The sequence below is a fragment of the Mauremys reevesii genome, linkage group 10 (assembly GCF_016161935.1).
Source record: "Mauremys reevesii isolate NIE-2019 linkage group 10, ASM1616193v1, whole genome shotgun sequence".
Lineage (NCBI taxonomy): Eukaryota > Metazoa > Chordata > Testudines > Geoemydidae > Mauremys > Mauremys reevesii.
In genome coordinates, this window is record NC_052632.1 from 28,703,948 (window position 1) to 28,725,270 (window position 21,323).

Below are 21,323 nucleotides of genomic sequence, written 5' to 3' on the forward strand. Positions count from 1 at the left end.
CAGAATATGCAAATTCAAAGGGCCCAGCTCTGCCCCTAGTTACCTAGGTGAAGCCGGTTTAAGTAATGGCAGAAGTGGGCCCAACATTTTTTCATTTTTCTGAATATGCAAGACTCCCTGTGAGCATAGTTCAGCTTGTGGTATTTGTGGGTTTCAATTCTGGAAGATCACTCTAAAGCGCTCTCTGCTGTGGGATTAAAAACTGTGTTGGTTATAGCTGTGTTTAAGCATGGTTGTTGCTAAGAGGATTCTATCGTGATTTCCAAAGATAAGATGGAGGGCTTTTTCCCCTAAAAGCCATACTATCCCATTTAAACATAGATGTAGTTAACACAGTTTTGATCTCAATGGAGAGCTAAATCTTTTTTTGTTTATTATTTGTATTATCATAGCACTTAGGGCCCTAATTATGCACCAGGACACCATTGTGCCATGCACTGTATAAACACAGAACAAAAAGGCAGATGCCAGGTTACAGGCCGGAGTAATGGATAAGATGATGGTAGTGTCCACAGTAATCAAGAAAGGAGGTAGCAGGATGATTTGGGGGATTAAGAGCTCTGTTTTACCCGTGTGCAGTTTGAGCTCATCGCAAGACATCTAGGAGGCAATATCAGAGAGAGGCAGAGATTTTAGTTTAGATGGAAGTAGGCAGGTCTGGAGTAGAGATCTGAGATTTGTCATCGTAGAGACTGAGGTTAAATTTGTATTTTATGGATTAGATTACCCAGAGATATATAGGGGGGCAGAGAAAGTGACCAATGACATCTCTGTGGAATCCTCACAGAAAGTTGAAGGAAGGATTGGACCTGTTGAAGGAGTTATTGGAGATTTAGGAGGAGAGAAGAGGACAGAGGGGAGACAACCCAGGGAGGACAAGATTACAAGGAGGAGGAGCATGGTCAACTGTGTCTAAGGCGGTGGACTGGTCAAGGAGGATGAAGTTGGAGTACTGGTTCTGAGCTTTGGCTAGGACAAGGTCATAGAGACTTTAGCAAGAGCAGTTTTATTGGCGTGAAAGGAGCAGGAGTTGTATTGGAGACGATCTAGGATGGAATTGGAGAGAGAAATTCGAGATGGCTACTGTAAACAGTGCTTTCAGTGAACTTAGAAATGCAATCTTGAGAGGATAGAGAAATGAAAACATGCTTGTATTGTGAGGGGGCGGGAAAGCCAGAGGGAGGAGAGAGGTGAAGTGTAAGGAGGAGATGAGTGGGTGTGAAGGAAATGAGGGGATGGGATATAAGGAGTTACTGGGGCAAGTGGATGGGTTGGAGGAGGAGATCAGGCAAAATTCTGCATCTGTTACAGGGGAGAAGGAAGAGAGAATTGGGGGAGGAGAAAGGAAGGCAATCTGTGGAGAGGGGGAAGATCACATCACATTTTGTCAGCTTTTTCTTTGAAGAAATGATGACAGGAAGGTGGAAAAGCTTGAACAGTGAGTCAAAGGCAGCTGAAATGGCAGGTCTGGGATTTAATTAAGGTAGCGACATAGAGTTGTTTAGCTGGAAGATTACAGTAATTGACTGAACCCTTCTGGCTTCTCCCATTTTGGGGCAGTGGTTACCCTAGTGGAATCCTAATCCTTAATGCCCAAATCTTACATGATTGGAAAAAACAGGCGTATATGTTTTCTCTTTTAAAGAGTCTTGTATTTATCTATGATGTATTTTGCATGCCTCAAAATTTCAATGGACGTTATCAAAGTACAATGGGAAATTTGGGAAAGAAAAAACAAAAAAAAACAACCCCGCAGTGCAGTAGTTAGACCAGCCTTAAAAAATCTACTCACCCAAGAGGAGTAATCTTACTCAGTCAGTACAAGAGAGTTATTTTCATTACTGACACTTGTGGATGGGAGAAGGATTTTGTTCCTGAGCTGGTAGATTTTCATGATAACAATTTTGCAAGGATGAGTTAAACTGTACTGGTTCCACATCCTTTAAAGAATTAATAGCATGGCAAGTTGGGTTTTTTGTTTTTATTTTTTAATAGAGCCAAAGCCAGTGTATGCTCAAGCTGGACAGCCAGATGTGGATTTACCAGTCAGTCCATCGGATGGTCCTTTACCCAATTCAACTCATGAAGATGGAGTGCTTCGGTAATGTAATTCAAAATTATTTATTTGAACCTGATCCCACAGTCCTCAAGCAGACCAAGCTTTCATTAAGTCAATGAACATTACGTCTGAATGGGGACATCTAGGGCTTTGTGTTAACATACGTTTCTAATCTGTTTATAAGTATTAGGGGTGGGGGAGTTGAGGCTCATTTGTGAGCTTTGGGTGCTTTAACAGTTATATTACATATTTTGTAATTTAGAAACTTACTAATCATTTTATAGATATTATTTAATAACATGTTTTGTTTCTCTCTCCCAAATACTGCTTTTCTTCTCTTTTAAGCAAAAACAGTCCTGCATTCAGGAGAACCCTATAATAATGTTATCACGTTATGTGCTTTGTCCCCCCCCCAAAAAAAAAGGGGAGGGGGAAGAGTGAGAAATAACATTTCAGTTGTAAACTTCCAAAGGAAGGTTGACTGTTAAACAAAAACCCCTAAATTTTGAAGAATTCTATTTAAAATACGATTTATATATTAAAGCAAACAACAAAATCTCTCTTAAGCAAGTGAATATTACCATTATTTTCAAAAGCTCAGCTGATGAGAAGAATATTATACTATTATAGTTGGTGTGTTGCTGAAAGAAATACTGTAGCTTGGATATGATGATATCAAATTGCAATAAGGAACAAATTCTCTGCTGGTGTAACTCCCCAGCTGCTAATCTATGACTGCATATTCAACTACTGTATGTCTGTTAATTGGAATGTGTTATAAACCTACAGGCCAAGCATGAAGCTGGTAAAATTCAAAAAAGGAGACAGCGTGGGCTTGCGGTTGGCTGGTGGCAATGATGTAGGCATATTTGTAGCTGGTGTTCTGGAGGACAGCCCTGCAGCAAAAGAAGGATTAGAAGAAGGAGATCAAATTCTCAGGGTAGGTCAAAATCTTTCATACAAAGAATCTGTTGTTCAGTAATGCAACAGAATTTTGGTACATGTTGCCTTTTTAGGTAGACTGTTTATCTGTGCCTACCCTGAATATGGGTAGACGATGGTGGTAAAAATTCTTCCAGCTTCCATTGTTGCTACTAGATCACTGGTAAATTGTCGCTCCCAAGTTCTCTAGTTTCAGATTGGACAAATAATTGTTTAACTAACTGGCTTTTAAACTGTTAACTAAAAAGCGTGTATAAATATCTGTATCATATATACAAATAATAATCAGCACGTAGCACTTAGCATCTTTCATTTATAGATTTCTAGCCACTTTGCAAAACTAGGTAAGTAGTATCGTCCACAGGAGTCTACTGCCCAATCATACCCACCCCTATTTCAGAGCACTGCTTCCAACACACGTTTTTCAACAGGAGAAGAATGTGCTTTATTTACCCTGCAGTTAGCTCAGTTAGTGAATAGAGTAAAACTTGGGTATCACATATGCTGTTAAAAGTATACCATTAGAGACCTGGACCAACCCCTTATGTATAATTTGCAGAATATATGGTAAATTGTGTTAAACGTGTGGTTTTTTTCCCACAGGGATTAGTAAAGCTCTCTTAATGCCACTAGGGCATGTTGTTGTTTCTAGAAAAGTAATTTCTTCGTATTCTTTTCTATTGATGACAAAGTTTAAAACGTGGAATTTTTATTTCTCATTTAATTTTACAAAGACTTATAGACTGAAGTACAATTTCAAAAGCAAGATGTTTGGACCTCTTTACCTGCTGTTTATGGACTTCATTGGGGAAAAGGGATACTACACTTAGAGTTTTGAAATTGAACTGATTAAACTTTAAAGAAACATGTTTTAACAGCATGCATGTGCTAATCATTGACTACCTAATGTTGATAATCAGAACTCAAATGTTCAAATATCCTTGAAGATTAGATAGCAAGGAGTAAGGGCAACTGTAAATGAAAATCATGTGGAACAAATTTGGACAACTGATCTAAGGGTTTGTCTACATGGGGCTTAAACTGGATTAAGTTGACTCTTCATAAAACCCCTGAAAATAAAGAGAGATGGAGATTGTACTTTAGATCAGAGAGTGATAAAGAAATGGATCTTGCTGTGGCCAGGGACAGTGTTACCACAGCAAAAGACACTGTTGAGAAAGATGGGGATGCAGAGGAAACTCCTGGAGGCAATAGGGAGCTAGAATGCTTTGATGCAGCACTTGCTGCTGCTTCTGCTGCCAGGACAGCAGGCAAGGCAGTGCATCAAACCAGGACCTAGCTTTGTTCTGTACCTCCTGGATAGCACAAGATACTGAGCTCAGCTCTTTTGAGCCATCTGATGCTCTGTATAGCTTCAAGCCTCACCACTCAACACGATGGATGTCAACCAGCCTTTGTGCCACCATGGAGAAATACCCCTTTCTATTTATAAATTCTAAGCCCTCGTCAGGGGAGATGTGGGTGAAGTTGAAATAATAAGCACAGAGGTCTCCTCAGTTGCCCCAATACAGTTTGGGAACCCATGCATACAAAGCCATCAATCTCCTGAGCATTATTAAGCTTTATAACCTAGTGATAGAGTACTTTATCCATGGCATCACACATCTGCATGACAGTGGCTCCAACAGTCGATCTCCCTGCTCTGAATTGGTTATGGACTGCTCGCGTTTGGGTTCTCTAGCTTCTAGATGGCAGTGGTGACCCACTTCTTGACAGATATGGGGCACCGCATGTTGGCATGCTGCTCCTGCACTTCCAGAACTACTTCAACACACATCTCAAAAAAGGTTGTCTTAGCCATTCTGAAATTCTCTTGCCACTGCTGGTCATCCCAGGTCTGCAGAACAAACCTTTCCCACCAGTAGTTGAGTCTCATATTCTGAGCCCAGAGACAGTGCTGTATGGTGTGAAGTTGCTCCAGGAACAGTTCCTGTAGTAGCAGTTGCTGGATGTCACCCTGTTCTTCCTCATCCTGCTTCTTCTGTTGATGCTTAAGCTCCTGCTGCTGCCACATCATCATCATCTTGGTGCAGAAGGCAAAGTCCAAAACCAAAGTCACCTGGCTACTAGAGCTATGTTTACAGTTGCCAGCATTGAGGTGAAGAGCATTGTTGGGACCATGCTGGCTGACAGCAATTCAGAAATGGCACTAGCCTGCCCAGAAAGGAGCCTGGTGTGGAGATGATGGAGATATGAGATTAAAAAAAAAAAGGAATCTACCTGGCTTCCCTTATGCATCCTGCAATGCACAGCCAGAAGAATTCCAGAATGCAGACTGCTCAATAGCAAAGCAAAGGACCATGGCATACCCTCTAAGAATGCCACGCTGTTAGTACATGGCAAGCCACAGTCATGTGTACGCAATGCAAATTGAAAGTCTGCCATTAGCATGACTTACATATTGCATCTTAAGAAACACCTGTCAAATCAATCCGGTTTAACTCCCCATGTAAACACATCCTAAGAAGCTCCTCCATCTGTAATAATCTAAACATATGGCCCTTTAAAATCATCCATGATGGGTGACCTAGAAATATTCAGTAAAAAAGTCTATTCAGTTTGTACTCTGCAGGTACTGCATATTTTTGTTAAATAGCAATATTTTTCACTTATTCTGAGAAATATATGGAAAAACCTTCTTGAAGTTCATGCACTTAAGTTATATTTAACAGGATAAACAACTCTAACATTAATACGTTGTAAAAAAACTGCATTATTTATGTGAAATGTATGTTTCACAATGTATTTTTCACAGTGCGTGTATATGTTTCACTACATCATGTAGTAATTCAAAACCGTTATTGTATTCATGCCAGGTAAATAATGTAGACTTCACAAATATCATCAGAGAGGAAGCAGTGCTTTTTCTGCTTGATCTCCCTAAAGGAGAAGAGGTGACAATTTTGGCACAGAAGAAAAAGGATGGTAAGTAGTTGCCTCAAATATAAGTTCAGAAACTGCTTGGTAGGCTTTTTGAGACCAGGTAGAGACAGTATAGCTAACCTTTGATAACTGTTTGCCCAGGGGAGTGGCAACTCCAGAAGGTTGGTAAAGTGAAGCCTTTCATTTTTAGGTCACTATTTCAAATGCAGTAGAGATTGTACAGTAGTGATAGATTAATTATCTGACAACAGTCCAGTAGCTTGTTTTGAAATGAGTCTGTGGTCTCAATCCTTTCCCAAGTGAATGTGGTTGTACTGCTATAACTATTTTATTTTTATTTTTAAACCACACAACCCTAAGTGAAAGAGTTATATCAGTACAAAAGTGTGTGGACTAGGTCTAAATAATGGCTGAAAAACAGTGTCTGGACAACGAGGAAACTTGCACTATCAATGCTTTATGGTTCATTCATTCTGTAATAGGTGATCTCTGATTCTAGTGCTGTCAGTATGGCTTGATATGCAAAATTCACTAACTCAGCTCTGAACTCATTATATTATTTATCTTTTTTCATATAAGTACGGTGAATTCAAGGAGGATACCAACTGTTTCTGAATGCATCACACTAACATGATATGATATGAATTGTATGTGAATTTCACATGCTGATATGTGGGGATTTAGTCTTATGGGTTTCCAAAATACCTCACAATTAAAATGGAGAACGAAGGATAGGCAAGATTTCTGCTCAGAGTCTTTTTATAGAACTGCTGTGAGAATTAGGAATCCTTTAATGTACTTCAACTTCAAGTAAATTTTATTGCAGTTTATCGTCGTATTGTTGAGTCCGATGTAGGAGATTCTTTCTATATCAGAACTCATTTTGAATATGAAAAGGAATCTCCCTATGGGCTAAGTTTCAACAAAGGTGAAGTGTTCCGGGTCGTGGATACTTTGTACAACGGCAAGCTTGGGTCCTGGCTGGCTATTCGAATTGGCAAGAATCACAAAGAGGTGGAAAGAGGCATCATACCCAATAAAAACAGGTAGTATATTGAAACTGTTTACTACAAGGTAGCTTGTGAAATCTGTGGCCCAAGTTTGTGCAAGTTCTGTGTCTGTTTAATGTTGTTTTAGTAAAATCTCCTTGTCACTCAGACATTTTATACCTTACTTAACATTTTGGAAGAAAAACAGTTGTAGAACCTCCAAATAATTTGCAATTAGACGTATCCAGTTTGAGTACCCAAATATACATTTGGATTTGGTTTAGAACAGAGGTTCACAGAAGTTCATGGCCCTTGGACAGTCCATTGGCTACTTGCATGGAGTTCTCTCTCCCTGTTTCCAGGCAAGAGAAACACAAGGATGGGGGAGTAAATCTTAGTGCAGACAAGGCCTTAAAGGTGTGATGTCAGATTGAATTAGCTAACTGAATTCAATTAACACTTTCTAAAACTCTAGTCAAGACAAAGCAATTGTATTTCAGCATGTGCTAATCTGGTGAAATTAAAACCTAGTGAGGAGTCTGTCATCTTTTTTCCTAGTCTAGATAGGCCTAAAATTAATGAAGAGCAAAAGTAGACACAACATATATCTGGCTAAAAAAATTACAAATACATAAGTACTTTCTGAAAAGTACATACTTTGTAAGTGCTGTAGTTGCCTCAGCTGTGTTAATTGATCATCAGTGGCAGGAGAAGAGGGTCCGCAAGGCAATTACTTTAAGATTACTGAAAAACACGGGGAACCCCCTCATTTGGTGGTCAGTGGTCCTTTAGCCTGTTGTGTCATTATAATGTGTTCACAGGTTTAAACTTTGTTAATCAAGTGTCATTTCAAAAGCTGATTTGTTTGTTGATGGAGTTGGGGTTTTCTGACATGTTTTTTGACCCCTGGAATCTCTGCCCCACCTAGAGCTGAACAGCTAGCTAGTGTACAGTACACACTTCCAAAGACAGCGGGGGGAGATCGTGCAGATTTTTGGAGGTTCCGAGGTCTACGCAGCTCAAAGAGAAATCTCAGAAAAAGCAGAGAAGATCTTTCTGCCCAACCTGTTCAGACCAAGTTTCCTGCATATGAAAGAGTTGTTCTTCGAGAAGGTAGCTTCCTTTTAAAGAGATTAAAATATTTGCTGTTTCAGTTCAACATTTTAATCTTCATGATGGAAAAATAGCATCCTAAAATACATTTAAATCAATTTACTTTGATTTTTCTTATTCCAGCTGGCTTTCTCAGGCCTGTAACCATCTTCGGACCAATTGCTGATGTTGCACGAGAGAAACTGGCAAGAGAAGAACCAGATATTTATCAAGTTGCAAGTAAGTGTCTCTCTTTGCTTATCAGATTTAATATAAAATAATTGCATAATCACCTCTTTTGCTAGCCTTTTCTGCGTTATTCCTGCAGCCATTAATGTTTTAAAGTTTGAAAGGCTTACGTTCAGTTGCAGTTAACTAGTGATTGATATAGATACTTTAAAGGTTAAGTAATACAGATTTGCTATAGGACTCTTCAGGAAACATTATGTGCATTGAGTGAATGCAAACTCAATTTATTATTATTAATGCTGTCATAGGACCCAATCCTGTAACATGCTGAGCTTCCTCAGGGCTCCCTCCCCAGCCCCCTCTTTAATTCAGCACCTTGCAAAAAAAACATTCAGAATTAAGCTCCTAGTACAGAGGTCGGCAACCTTTCAGAAGTGCCATAGGTTGCCTACCCCTGTCCTAGTAAATACCTAACAAATTCTTAGGATTTTATAACTAAACTGGGGACCTAATAGTTTAATTCCTGGATTATTTTTAAGTAAAAAATGTATCTTCAGCACTGTAACTTATATAAGGTCTGAATCAGTATTATGAGCTAGAAAGAGGAGATGGCCCATTTTATTATAATGGGGGCATAGAGAGGGTTGTGTAATTAACCAGTAGGTGGCTAAGAAATCATGACTTTTAACTGTGTTCTCTTGAACAGAAAGTGAACCAAGAGATGCTGGTACGGACCAACGTAGTTCTGGCATTATTCGTCTTCATACAATAAAACAGATAATTGACAGAGTAAGTGGTAAAAATATGCTTTGTTTCATTAAATGTGTAGTTGATTCTGAAAACAAACGAGAGAGAACTGGAGTGTTGATTAATCGAATGACTAATCATATGAATAAACCTAATAATCATAACAATAAATGCTGGGGTTTTTACGTACAATAGCATAAACTACAAAGTATAAATCAGATTTCAAAAACAAAAAATGTACATACTTTATCTCCAGGCCCTGTAGTAAATTATGTACTCTTTTTTTATATCAATTACACAGTGACAGTAATGTTGAATGAAACAACTTTCTCTGTGTAGAAGCTTTTAAAAGTTGATTGAGCACTTCTCTGAGCACCCATTGCAGACTTGCCAATAACCTAACGGTTAGGCACTCACCTGGGAGAAAAGAGGCCTGGATTCAAGTACCTGCTCCAGAGCAGGGATTTTAACTTAGGATACCCCCTGGGCTATTGGGCATAAAATGGCATCTCAACCAACTTCCTCTGTGATTGGTGCATATAATCATTTTATAGATATTATTTAATAACATGTTTTGTTATTAACCAAGGCTACTTTGGGGAGAGCATCTCAGTTTGTTTTGATGGTGTGTCTGGTGCAAACCTTGAGGATCTCTGGTCCCCGAAAGGTTTGGACGTTGGGGGCCCAGGAACAAAGTCTGGGTGTATGGACTGCTCCCAACAAGAAGGCCCTCAAGCACTAGTCCCTTAAATGCTGGGTCTGTTTCAAAAAGGACCTGCAGATCTCTCACCAGTCCAGAACGTGCCACTTGCATGGGTATTGAGATGTATGATGGTCTCCCAGGAGGGGCAGTGCTTTAAACTCAGGGACTTGTACCTCACCAGAATCACAGGCAGTACTGGTCCACGCTGCCCTTTATACTTTGGTCACGCACATGAGGAAGCAAAGGGTGCATGTGCCACCCCTCCAGGTACTGCTAACTAAAAAGTTATCCAATGCATGTGGACTAGACATGTGATAACCACTTGTGGAATATAATGCAGACTATCACTTGAAAAACTTGATTTTCCCCCCCGCCCCCGTCATTAAATTCTTCAAGCTGGATGTGCTTGTAGGCTCTGTTTCAAGAAGTCTCTGTTATTCCATTACTGCTGTTCTAAGCTGCTTACTCTCCTCTACTTTCTTCCCATGAAGAAGGGTGGAACTTGCAGCTGTGGTGCTCATATGCATTTTTTTAAGCAAGTGACAGATTACTTAATTGAAGAAACTGATGCCAAACTCCCTCCTTTAGGTTCCTGGAGATGTCTAATACTAGCTCACCCCATGTGACTCCCATCCCTTCCCTCTTCTTTCATCTTATTTTAAAAACAAAATTGTTTATTGCCCCCTCTGGTGGAAAAAATGTTAGCCACTGAAGGAACATCACAAGCTGGAAACACTACATGCTATTGCACTAATTGCATGTTCCTGAGATTGGCTCTGTGGCAGGGGAAAACCAGTCAAGTCCCATGTGCAGGGCAGGGATTTTTTGGAAGGAGAGTTGAAGAGACATGAAAACTAGCTCTACCTAGGAATCTGGACCTGGCCTTTCTTCCTAGTAACCACAGACTTTGTTTCTGGTACAGTGCCCTTTTATGGCTCACCCTTTACCTAGGAAAAGTGCCTGATTTATAGGGGTTAAATATATTGTATGTTATAACAATTCATGTTTAGGCATACCAATTTTAAGTAGTACTGATATTGATGGGACTGATTGCATGGGCAGCCTAGCTGTACTGGGAATTCCCATATGTTTTTCCATTTTCAGAATGAAAAAGGTTAGTAAGTTAGTTATCAGTGCATAAATGCTATGGTGAATTTTGTAGGGTAAATAGAAAACAAACCCGTAGAAGACACTAAAAATGCATTATCTAGAGAGAGAGCGAGCTTGAAAGCTTTACTTGCATATGTACTATTCTCTGCAGGACAAACATGCTTTATTAGATGTCACTCCAAATGCTGTGGATCGTCTGAATTATGCACAATGGTATCCCATTGTGGTGTTCCTGAACCCTGATTCCAAGCAGGGTGTAAAAACCATGAGAATGAGACTGTGTCCAGAATCACGGAAAAGTGCCAGAAAATTGTATGAACGAGCTCACAAGCTACGGAAAAATAATCATCATCTCTTCACAAGTAAGTAAACAGCAGGAAGTGTTTATGAACAAAGCCCAACTTAAATTGGGGCAGGGGTAATATATCCAACAGAGGTTTGAACAGCATCTCTTGTATAGTGTGAATATGGTTTTTATGCATTCCTAGGTAACTGAGTACCAATAGTACCCATTACATCAAAGCCCCTCAAATTTTAATAAAAATTGGTTAGTGGTTTTCACAAGTTTCAAAGATCTGTCAGTACTAGTGTGTATTCTGTGTGGTTCTTTTCTTCTCTTCTTGTATTGCTACTTTCTTCCTGCCTCTCTTCTTGAAGGGGGAGGGGGGGTTGCAGACAAAGATCTCTTCATGACCCATGGTACGTTTTGGCCCCTTCCCAAACTCTTTCCCTTGGGTATTCCATGCTGCTCTCACTGTGACTAATTCCCACTGTATCCATGACTGGCCTTCCTTCTTGCGCTCTGGTCCTGATTCACTTTCAGACTTATCTGTTGCCCCATAGCAGCAAAGAGTGGTATTAACAGTGGGAGAGCTGGGATGGCTTAACACGTGGTTCTGCTTTGAAAGTGACTGTAAAAATGACATCATAGGGTGCTGCAGTTTTCTATATTTGATTCCTGAATCAAATATGATCAAAATAATTTAAAAAAAAAGTTGATTTTTGCTTACAGGGCTGGCAATTAATAAATCTCAATCAAGCTAGATGCTTTCTTCCTTGTATGTCATCACCAGTAATACTTTTGCAGACCAGATTACATTTGCTGTATTTGTGTAGTCTCAGATAGATAGGTGGAATGTAGTAAAGATCTGTCCTGCTGAAGCACAGGTAGGAATCTAAGCCACCTCACTTTCTCTTAGCTGTGTTGGCTTGGCAAGGCCAACAGGAGTAAAAATCAGCAGAAATGTATTATGATATCTAAAGGAGACAGATAGGACTCTGAATTAAACACAAGAGGAAAGTATTTTAAGGAAAAAAATGCCACATTAATAGTTTCTTTTAGAGTAAAATTGTGCTTGAACTCAGCTCTCATTGTTAACTCTGATAAAATGCCCAAAACTACTTTGTATAAAAGGGAGACATAAATAAATGTGTGTATACAAAGTACCCCAAGAGTTATTTAAACTCACAATTCACATTGCATTTGGTGGTAGTGGTCCAGAACTTTCTCCAACTGAAAAAGAAATGTTATATAAGAAGTCATATTAATCCCATTTTATTTTTAGCTACTATCAACTTGAATTCAATGAATGATGGCTGGTATGGAGCACTAAAGGAAGCAATTCAGCAGCAACAGAACCAGTTGGTGTGGGTTTCAGAAGGAAAGGTAAGAAAAGTCACTTTCCCTTTGAGTACGAATGATAAAACCATTACTGTTCTTCTACAGTACAGTAGTGAGCAGTCTTTCCTTTCCCTTTTTCATGATCATAATAAGATTGTTGTAAAGTATCTTTGTTGCTTAAAAACAATCCTGGTGATATTGCTGCTCTTAGTGGTCACCACTGTATCTGTACATCTCTCTCTTCCGTTCCTCTCAGTTGTGCTTTCAAGACAATTGGGTTTTCTCCTGGAATGAAAAAAAACCTTTTTTATAGTTCTGCCTATCACTTCCAGGTCTAAAGGAATCAACTGACTCAGTTGACAACTGTGAACTGCTCTACACTGATTTCTACCAAGATAAAAGTAGAGACAACCTCGGTAACGAGGACAAAAAACGTAGTTATTTGCCCATGGAAATCACTTACAAAGAGGTGTGGTGGATTATCTGTCATTTGACATCTGTCAGGATTAGTGGCTTTGTAAAAGATATACGCTATCTTAACCAGAAATTATGGGCTAAATGCAAGACTTAGTGGGAGAAATTCTATGGTCTTTGTTTATAAAGGAGGTCAGATTAGAGCTTGATGGTCCCTTGTGCCCTTAACATGTACCGCACAGGCAATTGCATTGTAAGCTTCCCCACACTGCCTGTGCTAAAATACCCCAACCCTGTTGCTTAGTAGGAGAAGATAACAAAACTATCATGTACATTCAATCATTGGTCTTTTTTTTTTTTTATCAAGAAGGGTGCCAACATCAGAAAGGGCCTGAAGAACTGAATAGAAATGATTGACTCATTTTGGGTAGGCCACTAAACAGCTGTCAAGTGGGAATTACTCTTAATCTCTGCTGATATGATGGTGGTGATACTCTGAGGCAGGGGTGGGCAAACTTTTTGGCTCAAGGGCCACATCTGGGTGGGGAAATTGCATGCAGGGCCATTAATGTGGGGTAGGGGGTTGGGGTTCAGGAAGCTGCAGGGTACGGGAGGGGGCTCAGGGCAGTGGGTTGGTGTGCAGGAGGCATCTTGGCAGGGGGTTGGAGTACATGAGGGGTGCGGCAGGGGGTTCAGGGTGCGGGCTCTGGCCCTACACCACTTACCTGGAGCGGCTCTGGGGTGGCAGCAGGTCACAGCGGAGCTAAGGCAGGCTCCCCGGCCCCACGCCGCTCTGGGAAGTGGCCAGCAGCACATTCCTGCGGCCCCTGGGGGAGGGTAGAGGGCTCTGCGCACTCCCCTCACCTGCGGGTACCTCCCCCGAAGCTCCCATTGGCTGCGATTCCCTGTTCCCGGCCAATTGGAGCTGCAAGGGGCGGTGCCTGCAGGCGAGGGCAGTGCACGGAGCCCTCTGCCCTTTCCCAGGGGCCGCAGGGACATGGTGCCTGCGGCTTCCAGGAGCGGCGCGGGCAATCCCATGGGCCAGATCCAAAGCCCTGAGATGCCAGATCGTGCCTGCGGGCTGTAGTTTGCCCACTCCTGCACTAAGGGTATGTCTGCATTGCAGTTAGACACCTGTGACTGGCCTATGCCAGCTGACTCAGACACGTGTCTAATTGCAGTGTAGACATACCCTCAGAGAACAGTTCCTAACCTGTGGGGAAGGCTCCCTTTGAGCAGGCATATGAGATGTAGGTAGGGGCAACGGGAGCACAGGAATTCCAGCTGCATGCAATGGCTAATGCCACTTATCCCACAGCACCATTGCTGGAGTGGGCGGGGGAAGGAAGAGAAGCTCTGATTCCCTCTATATGCTGCCCCTTTCCCTGCCCCATTCTGGTTGATCCCATGGGACTGGGAAGTGACTGTGTGTAACAGCTGGAAAGCCAGCAGTTATTGAACTAGAGGAGCAATGCAGATAGGAAAACTGCAGACTCCTACCCTCAGAGCAGTTTTATGATATCCTCCAACAATAAGGGCTTGATTTTACAGAGGTGTTCAGAGTTGTTGAGCAGCTACAGCTCCTATTGAATTGTTCAGTGCATCTGAAAATCAGACCCTTAATCACTTTAAAGAACCAGGCTTTTTAACTGCCCATCACAAATTGGAAGCAGATACATACAGTGTGTTGAATTTACATGGATTTTTAGTTCTCCACGAGAAAGTATCCTCCCCAGTTTCCCATGAAAGGTGAAGGGCATCCTTTGAAAATTATTAAAGATCTTGATTTAATTTTGTTTGACACAGGCAGATGGTGCTACAAGCGATGACCTTGACTTACACGATGATCGCCTTTCCTACCTGTCAGCTCCAGGTAGTGAATATTCCATGTACAGCACAGATAGTAGACACACTTCAGATTATGATGACACAGATACAGAAGGGGGTGCCTACACTGATCAAGAACTTGATGAAACGCTCAATGATGAAGTTGGGACTCCTCCTGAATCTGCTATTACACGGTCCTCTGAACCTGTAAGAGAGGATTCCTCTGGAATGCATCATGAAAGTCAAACATATCCTCCTTATGCATCGCAAGCTCAGACCCAGCCAAATCATAGAATAGATTCTCCAGGATTTAAAACAGCTGCCTCTCAACTGGTAAGCAGCAACTTTACACTTTGATAGGAGGTATTCTCCTTAGAGTGTAAGCTCTTTGGAGCAGGGACTTTTGTGTACAGTCCTTGACAATATTGTCAGTGCACCACAGAAGCTGCCAATAATAATGCCAGAATGGGTTAGAGAATTTGGGGTTTTTTTTCTTATAAAGGGGCTGTGATTTATTTTGATATGAAAATACCTGACGTTCCAGTCTACTTTATATATTTAGATATCTGCTTCATTTTGTAAAATGTGATATGATTTTCTAAAACTGCTGAAAAGTGCTAGTGCCTGATATTTTCTATCAGTGCTCTTTAAATAACTATACATGTAGTAGATGTGTTTGATCGAAACATTTAGTATTATTTTTAATATAGACTGGAAAGTCATAGCATTATACAAGAGCACTATATTTAAAATATTTTGAACACTTCACAGAAAGCAGAAGCCTCACCTGCAGGCCCTTACCTTTCCCCGTCGCCTGAAACAAACCCTGCAACCTCATCACCTTCTGCTGTTAATCCTAATGTAAACTTAACTAATGTCAGACTGGAGGAGCCCACCTCAGCTCCTTACAACTCTTTTCAACTACAAGCTGGCCCCTTAAGAACACCAAGCACTGAGGGAGTTCACATAATGCTAAGAGATCAAGAGCCATCATCCTTATCACCGCATATAGATCCAACAAAGGTACCTGTGCTGCATCATTGCACTAATTTGCTGCTATACATCAAGCTAGCACATGATTGGGTTTTTTTGCTCCTTATTGGAGAATTCCTTTTGATTTTTCTGAGGGTTCATGAACTATACAACAGTGCATCTAGATTTCTAAGAATCATCCTATTTTTTGTTTGCATGGCTTCAAATTGTACGTCCTCTTCTATATTTTCTAGAAAACAAGAAATTTTAAATGAAAGTTGCTTTGTCTGATTTTTTTTTTGTTTGCATATTTGATTTAAATTGTCAACATCCTATGCTGTTCATTAATGAGCCTTTGTCAAAAACCTGTGTTGTCCTCAAAATGATGCTAAACTTGTCTCTCACCTTATGGTTTCCAGTTTACTAAATGGAAACAGATAATTATAAAATGAGTAGATCAGGGTACACTGAATATGAATGTGAATTTTTTCAAACATTAGTTAATTTCCATTCTTAAAAAAAAAAAGACTGCTTTTCCCTGTAATTTAAATAAATCCCTAAACTAATTTTATCTAATTCTGCTTGCAGCGTAGCACTTTAAATAAACATAGGCGCAATTGCTTTTTTCATGTTACACATGAGACTTTCTCTTTCTACAGGTATACAAAAAGGATCCATACGTTAATGAGGAGGCACCAAGACAGAACTACGTCTTGAAACAACCAGCAGTTAATCATCCAGTACAGAGACAGGAGAAAGAGACAAATCTGATCTACGAATCCCAGGCTCAGTATGCAGAGAAACAACCCAGTAGAGAGTATGAGCCGTCAACATATAGGTATGATTCTACGAACTATGTAGATCAGTTTTCCCGTGGTTATGACCCTCGTCTACATTACGATGACCGTGTACCTCCCTATGAGGACCACTGGGCATATTATGATGAAAAACAGCCCTACCAGCCAAGACCACCTTATGATAACCAACCTCCTAGGGACTTTAACCCCAGACAAAATGTAGAAGAGAGCACAGAACGCAGCTACTACCCAGCACAACCTCGCTTTGAAGAACCACCTCCAATGGTTTATGACAGTAGGCCTCGCTATGAACATGCACCTAAAAACTTCAGTCTGCCACAACTGCGATATGAAGAACAGCCCGCTGCTGGATATGATATTCACAGTCGATATAAATCAGAAGCTGAGACATACCCTTCAGCAATATCTAAGTCTCCTGAACCTAAGCAGTACTTCGATCCACATATGAGGGGCTATGAACAAGGTCCTCCACAAGGATTTAATGCTAAAGCAGGACAGTATGAACCTTCTCATAGCACTGCAGGTGTGCCTCCTCCCCCACCCTCATCACAAACCAAACCAGAAGTACCGCCTTCCAACAGTAAACCACTGCCTACACCACCAACTCTAACAGAGGAAGAAGAAGATCCAGCCATGAAACCACAATCAGTGCTAACTAGAGTTAAGATGTTTGAAAACAAAAGATCAGCATCAGTGGAAAAAATCAAGGATCCTAATGATACATCAGCTGTCAAGGTAAATAATTAATGCATATACTGAAGTTAGGTACCAAATGAGGTTGTACCAGAAACAGTAAGTCTGTGTGTGTGTGTGTATGTGTGTGTGTGTGTGTGTGTGTATATATATATATATGTATATATATATATATGTATATATATATATATGTATATATATATATATGTATATATATATATAATGAGAGAGAGTTCTTTCTTTGTTGTACTACCTTCTTAGCTATGTACCTTCAGTATACTTTATGTTAAAAATAGAAAGTGGAAGGTTTTATTGAGGGGAATTTGCTACCCTAAATGCACCCTTTCTTCAGGTTTTGATACTTTGAATCACATGGTTTTCTTTTAAATGAATACCATGGATACTTTCTAAATATAGGAATGTCATGAAGTAAACCTATATGTTTGATTTTTTTTTTTACAGCCTCCAGAACTAGCACCTAAACCTGCCATTGTCACAGTGAGTGGTTCCAAGCCAACCTCTCAAAATCAGTATGAACATGAGAAGACAATTTACAGGTAAATGTACCATTTCTCATTAACACACAAGTATGTAATCTAATAGTAAAAGAGGGGATGTTTCAATGGTGAGATATTTCTGCTTGGCTATTTAAAATTACAGTAGAAGTGTTATATCACTGTGACCTGTACATCTGTAATAGAGGCCGCCAAGACACTTTTCTTAAAGGATGCTCTGATGCAAGATTGAATGAACTTCACTGTGCCCTTTTCTCAGATCCTTTTAAGAAATAAATAATTATGGCATAAGTTGGAGACCTTTTTAATATTTAGTCTAGATAATTTAGAAATGGGTAAAGTCGAAGGAAAGGTGGTAAGGGATTTTGTGATACAACCTCCGTAGCTAACTAACCTCAATACCGTATATGTTAAAGGCTGAAAGGTTTTGCTCTCAGTCCACTGTTTAGTCATATGTAAGCTCCATATTTTGCCAACTAAATGCAATTCTGTTTATTTGAGAAGCAGTTGTAATATATTTTTACATAGTTGTATGAGAGTTACTTTTAAATTGTATTGTGGTTAGCTAGATTACAAAGAAGCATTTGGGATGTGGAACTCTAATTAAAATACAAACTACTACTAAAAACCACCAAACAAACAAGAAAGCAAAGTGTTAATTATTATCATTGCCATTTAGGGCTCCAGAACCACAGAGACCTCAAGTGAAGCCATCTGAAGACATAGTACGTTCAAATCACTATGATCCTGAGGAAGATGAAGAGTACTATCGAAAGCAGCTTTCATACTTTGATCGCAGAAGTTTTGAAAATAAGCCCTCTACACAGGTTCCTGCCAGCCACCACCCTGAGCCTGCTAAACCAGTACATCCTCAGAATCAACTGAACTTCACTAACTATTCTAAGTAAGATCTTTCATCTTATCTTGTCTTATTCATTTGTTTTTAAAGTGGGGTGGAATTTAGGAGTAAAACTGAACTTACTATGTATGAATTTCTGTAACCACCAAGATGGATATCCAAAGTACCTGATGAAAAAGCATAGCTTTTGTGTAACAAAAAAGACAGTTTTAGTGTCAAGAGAATTTATTTGTATGAAGTTAGTCTGAAAAACTTAATTACACTTTTTGGATGTGATGTTGATGCTAAATGTCTTTCTCTGTAGATGGAAACATCTTTTTCCTATATTGGACCACTTCTTTGATTTGGAACATTTATACAGAAACTGTGTGAAAGCTCTGACACAAATTTAGCTCACTCTGTGTGTGTGTGTGTGTGTGTGTGTGTGTGTGCGCGCGCACATTTTTACTACTTTCTCTGTTTGTTTTTTAATTGAGAACGTCACCACCAGGTAGTCAATAGGCTTTCCCATGCTCTTTCAGTATTTTAGGATCTGTCTGGTTTCTATTCATTTGTTCTATCCATTTACCTCATTGTGAGCACCAGGGTCTGGAGTAGTGGACTGAGTCAGGGCACCTGGATTCTATTCCTAACTCTGACACTTCACCTCTCTGACCTTCACTTTCTCCATCTGAAAATTGAAATGATGATAGCTTTTTCACAGGCTGTGTGTGCGCTGAGGGATTTTAGGGAAATCTCTCAATAGAACGGTCCAGCACTAGATCACCGGTGGGTGAATTCACTAAAATTCAGTGTAAGTTACAATTACAGGGTATAAGATAGTGTTAGATACATTATCAGGGAAACAAAAAGAATCTGTGGGAAAATAACGATCCAGGAGTTGAGGCTTGATACCTAAAATTCCAAATGATTTACTGAATTTGCTGCACAATATCTTTTAAAGGTAGTGGCGGAGGAGAACCTAAAATTGCAAAAGTCAACCAAGTATATTATACAAATTAAAAAAGGAATAATCTTACTAAATGGTATGAATCATCTAGTTACTAGCTTGTTACTTGTTTAGATAAGATCTGCATATAGAGCAATGATCTCCTACTTTTTTTGCTCCTCCAACGTGATACTAAAGGAGGAGAGGAATGTGTTTAGTGACCTATGATCTTTGCTTCCCAGGCAGCTGTGAATCTGTCCTCTTATTTTTCATCCTACTCTATATATCTTCTGAAAGAAAGAAATGGACTTCAACCACCTAACAGTTCTTGGTAGAGGAAAGGAGTCCCTTTCTTTGCTTCCAGACATCACAAGAAGTGACCTAAACAGCTCAGCTGGCCCCCAGAGTCTACTAGGGCTTTCAGCATTGTGCTGTCAAAGCAAAACTGGGGAATTTTCTTGGCCCTTGGAGAGTATGCCCTGAGCAAGTGATTCCTTCACCATACAGCAAGACCCTGAGGAACAATGGCTGGCAGTGGTGATACCTCAAGGAGGTGCTGTAAGTTTCAATTAATATTTGTAAAGATTTTTAATATCCATAATGAAAAGAACTATACCAATGCAAACAGCAATATGTTTATCCTCTGTGATAGGGTCAGGCCAGATGGATACAGGAGAGTGTTCCTATTGAGAACTGGGACGTGGTGCTAGTGCTCACCCACTGCTAAAAAGCCCCTCCCCCAGCCTAGGGAGGAGCTACTAAACCCAGAACCCAACTGAGTTCGGGGGACAACAGAGGCAATAACAGGAACAGGCGTGTGGGTCAAAGGGTCAAAACTAGGGAACCAGAAGGGGACACCGAGCAGAGAGCCCTGGACAGCTCCCACTGCTCCTTGAAAGTGTCGAGAGAGCCAGTGGACACTGCCCAGAGGAACTCTGCCCGGATACGTGAACGGATAAAAGAATGGAAAACAGCTCCACAGTCGCAGCGCCTCCCCCACCCCCCCCAAACTCCCCCTTGGTGTTACAAAAGGCCACCTTGGCCATGGCTAGGAGGAGATTGACAAGATGGTCCCGCGACTTAGTGGGGCCTCGAATTGGGTGTGCATAAATAAACAAGTGCGGGGAAAAGTGCAACCAGAACCTCAATAAGAGGTTCTGGAGGAGCTGGAAAAGGGGCTGCAGCCTGGCGCACTGAAGATACATGTGTGCCAGGGTCTCCCTCATGCCACCAAAGGGACAGGCTTCAGGAACAGAGGTAAACCGTGCCAAGTACACGCCTGGGCTCACGGCTCTGTGGAGGAGCCGCCAGCTGATGTCCCCGGCAGGCCGCGGGACTAAGATGGAATATAAACTGGGCCATCGGGGTTCCCCACCCTCCCACTGCTGGTAAAAGTTCCCGCCACTTGGTATCAGGGTGGGACATGAGGGTGGGGTAATGAAGCGTGTGAAGCATGATCATGTAGAGATGGTCCCTTGGCGCGGTTTGTAAACGACCTGGTTGCATTGCACGCAGCCGGCTCAAGGCCCGAGGAGGGGGAGGCCGGGAAGGCTCACGGGGCAGGGGGCTGATGGAAAGTTCCAGAGGGCCTGGAGTGAGGGGCGGGCCCTCTCACAGGACCTGCTCAAGTAAAAACCGAGCTGCGGGAGGCAGGGCTGCCTCCACCTCCTGGAGTATGCGCCGGGGGGTCGTAAGGGTGGAGAGCCCCATGCGCTGACCGAGCACCTGGGGATCCACCCAACCCTCCAGGTCATAGTCCAGAAGGTCTTTGATCTTGGTGACTCCCTCCACCACCTGCACACAAAGATGGAGATTGTGTAGCAGGGGCTCCACAAGAAGATCTACCCCCTCGGTGGCCACAAAGGACCTGGTCTCTGAAACCGGCCTCCAGGTCCGGAGGAGGTCCTGGTAGAAGACTGGCAGCTCGGAGAGGTCTTGCGG

At 41.2% G+C, this 21,323-nt stretch overlaps 1 protein-coding gene across 7 annotated transcripts in view; it reads left to right on the forward strand.

Annotated features, from left to right (window-relative positions):
* LOC120373192 (tight junction protein ZO-1-like) overlaps positions 1-21,323 on the forward strand; it is a 148,124-nt gene that overhangs the window by 94,348 nt on the left and 32,453 nt on the right. For 6 of the 7 annotated variants that reach the window (XM_039491228.1, XM_039491227.1, XM_039491232.1 and 3 more), the window contains exons 10-23: positions 1,996-2,101; positions 2,849-2,999; positions 5,839-5,947; positions 6,732-6,951; positions 7,823-8,007; positions 8,131-8,226; positions 8,882-8,964; positions 10,887-11,097; positions 12,301-12,401; positions 14,577-14,930; positions 15,369-15,620; positions 16,229-17,122; positions 17,543-17,637; positions 18,275-18,499. In XM_039491228.1, the coding sequence (XP_039347162.1) occupies positions 1,996-2,101; positions 2,849-2,999; positions 5,839-5,947; positions 6,732-6,951; positions 7,823-8,007; positions 8,131-8,226; positions 8,882-8,964; positions 10,887-11,097; positions 12,301-12,401; positions 14,577-14,930; positions 15,369-15,620; positions 16,229-17,122; positions 17,543-17,637; positions 18,275-18,499 (3,082 nt within the window). The remainder of the gene's footprint in view (positions 1-1,995; positions 2,102-2,848; positions 3,000-5,838; positions 5,948-6,731; positions 6,952-7,822; positions 8,008-8,130; positions 8,227-8,881; positions 8,965-10,886; positions 11,098-12,300; positions 12,402-14,576; positions 14,931-15,368; positions 15,621-16,228; positions 17,123-17,542; positions 17,638-18,274; positions 18,500-21,323) is intronic. The other variant, XM_039491234.1, reaches the window with a different exon arrangement.